Source organism: Rhinoderma darwinii, chromosome 7 (genome assembly GCF_050947455.1).
Source record: "Rhinoderma darwinii isolate aRhiDar2 chromosome 7, aRhiDar2.hap1, whole genome shotgun sequence".
Taxonomy (NCBI): domain Eukaryota; kingdom Metazoa; phylum Chordata; class Amphibia; order Anura; family Rhinodermatidae; genus Rhinoderma; species Rhinoderma darwinii.
Genome location: NC_134693.1, coordinates 133,791,504 through 133,800,291, shown reverse-complemented (window position 1 = coordinate 133,800,291; position 8,788 = coordinate 133,791,504). Strand labels below are relative to the sequence as shown.

Sequence of the window (8,788 nt, the reverse complement as noted above, 5' to 3'; positions counted from 1 at the left end):
TCCCTAGCCAAACGATCGAAACAATACAGAGAAGCAAAATCACAGTGCATATTATACCTTAGGAAATACGTCTTAACTATTGCACAAAATATACATATTGCCACGTATCAAAACTTTCAAATGATTTTGGAAAAGAGACGGAAGTCCATGACCAAAGTTCAGTAATCCCCCCTCTTCCGAATCATTTCTTACAAGACATGGCTTAGTGTTCTGTAGCATTGCGCGTAAGTATACTGTAAAAATAAAGTGACAAAAATGGCCACAGAAACAAAGGAGGGGGACTCCAAATTATCAGCAGCTTTCATTTGTAGAAATCATAATACATCTGCTCAGCTCCCAACATTTGGAACTGTGGAGAGGAAAGGATTGAGAACGTCAGAGGAGGAGGAGGGCAAGTACAAATTATTGGAGGCTGACAAACAAAGGCTGGATTCGGAGCACTGGAGAAAGGTTCACCCGTAGGATTTGCTGTGCTTTCCTTCTCACTTCATCATCTGAAGAAGTTTTGTCTATTTTAATGACGGCAGACTTGAGCAAGTTATATTTGTCCTTATCAAACGGTGACCTTTTCACCAGTGGAAGAGTTATTTGTATTCTCTTGTGGACCGGAGCCTCCTCAGAGACCTCATTGAGTTTCCGTTTTTTGCCCCGGGCCCCCATTTGCTGTTTTGCCTCTCTGTTGGTAACATCCATCTGTACTTTAGAGTTGCGTTTCGTTTGGGTCATACCATTGCAATGTGGGTGAGAATGGACTAGGATTCGCCCGTTTAAAATCTGAAAGGCCTTGCAAGCGTCGTTCTCCTTTAAAATTCTGCCGTTGATCCCGTTCAAGACGACACCGTTCGTCTCTTTCATTAAGGACTGGTATGCTTTGTTCTTTCCCTTAGCGTTTTGCTTTGAGGCGATGCCTAAAGGCTGTTCCTTAAGGCTGGCCAAAGAGGAGGCTGCTGCTTTAAAGGGCACCAATGCCTCTAACACAACCGACAGTTTCATGGCAGGAAAGACTCCGGGATACATATCGGACGGAAACCCAACACACGAACCTTTTGTCTTCTCAGAGTCAGATTGCTTTAGTGAAGTCAACAGTAAATTCGTAGAGTTTCTAGTTAGGTGTTTATTTGACATTTTAGAAGCGTTGACAGAAATACCTACTCTCGGGTTGGCTGGTTTGCCAGTCTGGTTTTTCGAGTGAGATCTAGAAGAGACACCAGAAGTGTTTTTTGGAGGACATTTTGGTCCAACCGATGGCGGCGGCGGTGGTGGTGGTGTGTCTGCGGTGGTTGAATTATATCCATAAACATCTTTGCTGCTCAGAATAGTGGGCTGATAGCCTTCTTCTCGGAGGCCTTGGAGAAAAGTCACCAGCTGCGTCTCCGTGTCCGTCAGGTCTTTCGACATCGGGTTGAAGACTCTCAACGCTTCCTCGAAGGCGCTCTTCCCAGCGGAGGAGAGCCGTGACCACGAATGAACAGCTTTCTCTTCCATTTGACCCTTGTCAACATTCATGGCATTAGGTTGAAGAGTCTGTTGGCTTTTCACTTGTGCTGAAACAGATACATCAAATTAGTAATTTTGTACGACTAAACAGTTTAGAGAAGGATCATAAAAAAATGTGCTACCGTATTATTTTTGTCAGATTCCATATGAATCTTATAGTAAAAACTCCTGTATGAATCATATGTCTTACATAGGTACAATACAGCCTCACTCTTATGGGTGCCATATTACAGCTTCCTACAACTTGCCCAGCGCCATAATATGCCGAGCCTATAACTAAAGAGAAAAGTTTCTTTAACGCCGAAGGACGGATATATCCGTCCTCAGCAGCTGCTAGTTCGCGCAGGACGACGGATATATCCGTCCTGTGATGGCGCGGGTACTGTCACTGTACCCACGCGATCAGCGGCAGGAGCACGGCTGTTATACTCAGCCTGGCTCCTGCTGCAACTGCCGGAATCTAAGCGCGCTTCGATTCTGGCAGTTTAACCCATTAAATGCCGCTGTCAATAGTGACAGCGGCATCTAATGTGTTTGACAGAGGGAGGGAGCTCCCTCTGTCACCCGATCGGCGCCCCCGCAAACAAATCGCGGGTCGCCGTCGGGTTTCCATGACAGCCGGGGGTCTAACAAAGACCCCCAGGTCTGCCTTCAGCATCTGCCTGTTAGGCGATGTCGGAGGCATGACCTAACAGGTTGCCTGTCAGTTTTACACTGACAGGCAATAATGCTTTGGTATACTAAGTATACCAAAGCATTATATATGCGATCGGCACATCGCATAGTGAAGTCCCCTGATGGGACTTGAAAAAAAAAAATGTCAATCAGTTAAATAAAGTTTGTAGAAAAAAAAAATAATAATTACAGTCAAAATCAAATAAAACTACTTTTTTTGCCCAAAAAGTGGTTTTATTTCAGTAAAAGTGTAAAAACAAAATCACACATACACATATATGGTATCCCCGCGATCGGAACAACTTGACCAATAAAATTAACACATTAATTAAACCGCCGGATGAACGGCGTCCAAAAAAAACAACGGCAAAATTCTCTTTTCTCCCATTCCCCCCATAAAAAATAAAATAAAAGTTAATCTATAAGTCCTATGTACTCCAAAATAGTACTAATGAAAACTACACATTGTCCCGCAAAAATCAAGCCCACGTACGGCCACATCGACGGAAAAATAAAAAAATTACGGCTCTTGGAACGCGGCGATGCAAAAACAAGTAATTTTTTTCTAAGAGGGTTTTTATTGTGCAAACGTAGGAAAAACATAAAACCTATACATATTTGGTATCCCCATAATAGTGCCGACCCATAGAATAAAGTTAACATGTTATTTCCGCTGCATAGTACACGGCGTAAATTTATAACGTGAATATTAATGCTGGAATAGCTGCTTATTTTCAATTCTCTCCTAAAATAAAGTTAATCAATATATTGTAAGCATCTAAAAATGGTGCAATTACAAAATACAACTCGTCCCGCAAAAAACAAGCCCTTATACGGCTATGTCGACGGAATAAAAAAAAAGTTACGACTCTTGGAATGCAACCGTGAAAAAACAAAAAATAATCCTTGGTCATTAACGTGCAAAATGGCCCGGTCATTAAGGGGTTAAAGGGAAGGAGTCATGAAATTATTTATTTATTTTTTATCATATTGCTTTTAGTATGATAAAAAAAAATTATTTGCGTTCTTGTGTTCTATTTTTTACTTTTTTTTATTTTTACTTCTCTATGGGGGCTGCCATTTTTTTTTTTATCTCTGTATTTGTTGATTAACGACACATACATTCCCATAGAGAATGGTAACGGGCGCTGTTCCATTCACTGCAGCGTACGCTGTCTACTGTCTATGTGGGAACGGCGCATGCGCCGCTCCCACACAGACAAAAACGAAGCTAGTCAGAGCTAAATCCGGCGCCATTTTCATGAGGACCGGAAGCTGCTGCCGGACAGTCAGATGACGACTTCCGGCCGTATGTTCAAGGAAGCGAAGGCGCAAGGTATAGGAGCGGAGTCGGCAGCAGGAGCAGGTAAGTTATGTTTGTGTATGTGATGTGTGTATTATGTTCGTGTTATACTGTCTGATTACCACTGTATCTAATCCTCCTACACTGTGCAGTCGCTCAGAAAATGGCGGCACACGGTGTAGGAGGTTTGAACATTCAAACCCCTCCTTCTCCTGGCACTAGCCAGAAGAAGGGAGGGGAGATTGTGTGAGGAACTAGAGCGAGTGCGTCTACCCCAAATTTGCAGCATAAAGCAATGAGGTTGCTTTACCCCATGGACCATGCTGCAATTTCGGGAACTGCTCCCTCTAGTGACCAGCACATGGAAATGTTATAAATTAGATTCTAATTTATAATATTTCCTGACTTGTGAAAAAATTAAAACAATGTGTAATCACTCAAATAATGATTGTTTAACTAAAAAAGAAATTAAAAAAAAATTCTAGCGACACATTCCCTTTAAGATATCGGATACATTTTTTTTCCTTAACATTTTTCCACTGGTCCGCTTACTATCCACAATACCACAGCATCTGGTTATTTTGCTTAGAGGCTGTGCACACCTTTGAGGGCTTTAAAAAAAATAAACAGATCAGTGCATTTTGTGCAACTTTTAATTTGTTTTTATTAAAAAACTTGTTTTATTATTTTGAGATACAGCTGTTCTGTTTACTCTATACAGAGCTGTGGTATCGTTCGCTATACACTGAATCCGTCAGTCCCGCAGACCTGAAGCCTTCAGTGAGATCAGGTCCTGCGTGGACCCACCGACACTGACGGGAACAGGATTTAGTGCTACGTCCAGAATACGGAACAGCTGTATCCCAAAGTAAAATAATAAAACCAATTAAGAAGTTACATTAAACAGATATCAACATCACCCATTACTATAACATTTGGTATAGGATACTGAATGGACAATGTGACGCCGCAGGCATTTTTCCCATTTTCCAAAAGCCATAACTTTTTTTTCCCGTCAGCATTGCTGTACGAGGGCTTGTTTTTTACGGGACTAGACAAAAAACAACTTGATTTTTCCATTATATTTTGGGTTTCGTACGGCGTTCATCGTGCGGTAAAAACAATAGGTTTCCTAAATTCCGTTGGTCAATACGATTACAGCAATATGAAACGTATACAGCTTTAGGTTATGTTGCACTAATTTTGCAAAGAAAAAAATGTTATCGTTTTTTTGTGGGGCCTACATCTATTTATTTTTTGGGGAAGCCACTTTTTTTTTTTTTTTTTTTAGTCCCCCTAGGGACTTGAGCAAATGATGGTTTGATCACTGGTACACTATTATTTTTAAATTAAACATTTATTTATTTTACCGGTTTGCAGGAAATGCTGGTGGGTTTTCGAATTCATAGCACATTATTGTGATGTTCCTTCACCAAGTGTGATTTTGTTTTTCTGTTAACACTGTATGGGGAAATGCTATTTTTTCAGGTTCCTAATGTCTTATTTAGATGGCGGTGCTTCACTTAACCGCTTCCCGACCGCCCACAGTAAATTCACGTCGGCGCTTGCTGGGCTCTGTGCAGTGCCGACGTGGATTCACGGTGGGTGTTAAAAGCATGATTCCGGGTGTCTCAGAGTAGCGCTGACACCCGGATCGCGCTGTTATCCCCTGCCTCTGGTCCCGGAGACATGACCGGGACCTAATTGGTTCAGGTCCCGGTTATGTGATCGCAGGGAAAGTTTGTTACTATAGCAAACTGGAAAGTTTGTTGCTACAACAAAAACTTTCCCGGGGACCGATTGCGGGTGCTGCAGTCGGTTATAAGGCAAAACCGGAGGCCATACAACAGCCCCCGGGTCTGCCATGCACGGCAGCCTATGAGAACCAGCCGGAGGTCGGTCCTCATAAGCTTCCCGTCAGTGTGACTCTCAGCGTCACACTGACGGTTTATAATACGTTACACTACCTAGGTAGTGTAATGTATTATAGCAGCGATCAGTGCTGCAGGTCTTCAAGTGTAAAAAAAATAAAATAAATAAAAAAAAAAAAAAAAAAAAGGGAATACAAATGTTTTATAAAAGTGTAAAAACAAGTTATAAGTTCCGAAAACAAAAAATGCTTTTTTTCCTATAATAAGTCTTTTATTATAGGGAAAAAATGAAAATGTTAAAAAAGAAGTACACATATTTGGTATCACCGCGTTCATAACGACCCAAAATAAAAAACTATAATATTTTTCCCGCACGGTGAACACTGCAAAAAGATAATTAAAAAACAATGTCAGAATCACTATTTTTTTGGTCGCCACCCCTCCCAAAATAGAATAAGAAGGGATCCAAAAGTCGCATGTACCCCAAAATAGTACCAATAAAAACTACAACCCGTCCAGCAAAAAAAAAGCCCTTACACAGCTTTTTTGACTGAGAAAAAAAAAAAAAAGTTATGGCTTTCAGAATATGGTGACACAAAAAGTAAATAATTTTATCGAAAAGTGATTTTATTGCGCAAACGCCACAAAACATAAAAAAAATCTACATCTGGTATCGCCGTAATCGTATCGACCCGCAGAATAAAGTAAAATGTCATTTATAGCGCACGGTGAACACTAAGAAAAAAAAAACAAGAACTGTCAGTTTGTTTTTTGTCCCTTTGCTTGCCAAAAAAAAAAATCTAATAAAAAGTGGAAACAAGAAAAAAACAAAAAAAACATGTACACTAAAATGGTACCAGTAAAAACTACAGATTGTTCCGCAACAAATAAGCCCTCACACAGCTCCGGCAAAGAAAAAATGAAAAATATTCTGCCTCTCAGAACATAGCGACAGAAATTGTGCAGTGTCCAAAAGCTGATAAGATCGGGCCTCATTTATCAGTGCGACACCGGCCACATATCTGCGGATTATTTTTTATTTACCGAATTATTATACCCTCTTATGTCCTGATGTACTCTGCCCAGTTTACACATACCCCCACATCATAAACTGAAATACCAGCAAAACCCCAAACAGAACAGTTACCAAGCAAAATCTGCGCTCCAAAAGCCAAATGCCGCTCCCTCCCTTCTGAGCCCCACAGCGTGCCCAAACACCAGCTTACGTCCACATATATGATATTTTATATCCGGGAGAACCCGCTCAACATTGTACGAGGTATTTGTCTTCAGTGGCACAAACTGGGCACAACATATTGTGCGTTAAAATGGCAGATCAGTGGAAAATTGTAATTTTCACTTTGCACCATCCGCTGCACATTAACGCCTTCGCGGATCCACGACTTAATAGCATGTCGTGGTGTGGGGGGGTTATATATGGGGCGGGCTCATGCGCTGCGCCCGCTCCATATTCTGCAGGTGTCAGCTGTGTATTACAGCTGACACCTGGGACTAACGGGCAGGAACAGCGATCGCACTGTTACAGGAGTCTGTAAAAATGATATTATACTGCAATACATTAGTATTGTACCAGCGACCTAATGATCGCTCGTTCCGGTCCCCTAAAGGGACTTATGGGAGGTTTCCACTGTTTTGGTACCTCAGGGGCTTTGCAAATGCGACATGACACCCGAAAACCATTCCAGCTAAATTTGAGCTCCAAAAGCCAAATATTGTTCCTTCCCTTCTGAGTCTTGCCGTGGGTCCAAACAGCAGTTTATTACCACATATGGCGTATTGCTGTAATCAGGACAAATTTTTTGCTTTACAAATTTTGGGGTGATTTTTCTTTTTTATTCATTGTAAAAATTAAAAACATTTCTATGTTTTTTCAGAAAAAAGTAGATTTTCATTTTCACGGCCTAATTCCTCTAAATTCAGCAAAAAAAACTGTGGGGTCAAAATGCTAACTATACCCCTAGAAAAATTCCTTGAGGGGTGTAGTCTTCAAAATGGGGTCACTTTTGGGGGGTTTCCACCGTTTTGCTCCCTCCCGGGCATTGCCAACGCGACATGGCACTGAAAACCAATCCAGCAAAATCTGTGCTTCAAAATCCAAATGGCGCTCCTTCCCTTCTGAGCTCTGCCGTGGGTCCAAACAGCAGTTTAGTACCACATATGGGGTATTGCTGTAATCGGGAGAAGTAGCTTTACAAGTTTTCGGGTGCTTTTTATTCTTTATTCCTTGCAAATATTTTTTCAGGAAAAAAAAAAAAAGTAGATTTTCACTTTCACAGGCAAACTCCAATGAATATAGCAAAAGACCTGTGGTGTCAAGATGCTAACTATACCCCTAGATAAATTCCTTGAGGTGTGCAGTTTCCAAAACCGTGTCACTTTTGGGGGATTTCCAGTGTTTTGGCACTACAAGACCAACTTCAAACCTGACATGGTGCCTAAAATATAGTCTAAAAAAAAAAAAAAAAAAGCCACAAAATCCACTAGGTGCTCCTTTGCTTGAGGCCGGTATTTCAGTCCATTACCACACTAGAGCCACATGTGGAATATTTCTAAAAACTGCAGAATCTTGGCAATAAATATTGAGTTGCGTTTCTGTGGTAAAACTTTGTGTTACAGAAAAAAATGTATTACAAATGAATTGCAGCAAAAAAAATACAATTTGTCAATTTCCCCTCTACTTTGCTTTAATTCCTGTGAAACGCCTAAACGGTTAAGAAACTTTCTGAATGCTGTTTTGAATACTTTGAGGGGTGCAGTTTTTAATATGGGGTGATTTATGGGGTCTATCTAGTACATAAGGCCCTCAAAGCCGCTTTAGAACTGAACTTGTCCCTGTAAAAATCGCCTTTTGAAATTTTCTTGAAAATGAGAAATTGCTGCTAAAGTTCTAAGCCTTGTAACGTCCTAGAAAAATAAAATAATGTTCAAAAAACTATGCAAATATAAAGTAGACATATGGAATATGTGAAATAGTAACTTGTGTGGTATTACTATCTGTTTTACAAGCAGATACATTTAAAATGTGAAAAATCATAATTTTTGCAAATTTTCTCTACATTTTGGTGTTTTTCACAAATAAGCAATGAATTTATTGACCACATTTTTCCACTAACATGAAGTACAATATGTCACGAGAAAACAATCTCAGAATCGCTTGTATAGGCAAAAGCATTCCAGAGTTATTAACACATAAATTGACACGTCAGATTTGAAAAAACGGGGCTGGTCCTGAAGGCCAAAATGAGCTCGGTCTTGAAAGGGTTAAAACATGGCGACACAGAAAAAACATAAAAAAGAAAGTGTTTTTACTGTGTAAAAGTAGTAAAACAGAAAACCTATATAGATTTGGTATCGCTGCAATCGTAACGACCCGCTGAATAAAGTTATGTTATTTAAACTGTAAACGGTGTAAAATTGAGAA

The 8,788-nt window shown here is 40.4% G+C and overlaps 1 protein-coding gene across 2 annotated transcripts in view; it reads right to left on the bottom strand.

Moving 5' to 3' along the window:
* Window positions 1–275: 275 nt before the first annotated feature.
* Window positions 276–8,788, bottom strand: part of CCDC71 (coiled-coil domain containing 71) — a 34,119-nt gene continuing 25,606 nt past the window's right edge. For both annotated transcript variants that reach the window (XM_075831711.1, XM_075831710.1), the window contains exon 2: window positions 276–1,544. In XM_075831711.1, the coding sequence (XP_075687826.1) occupies window positions 403–1,506 (1,104 nt within the window). In that variant the 5' untranslated portion in view covers window positions 1,507–1,544 and the 3' untranslated portion in view covers window positions 276–402. The remainder of the gene's footprint in view (window positions 1,545–8,788) is intronic.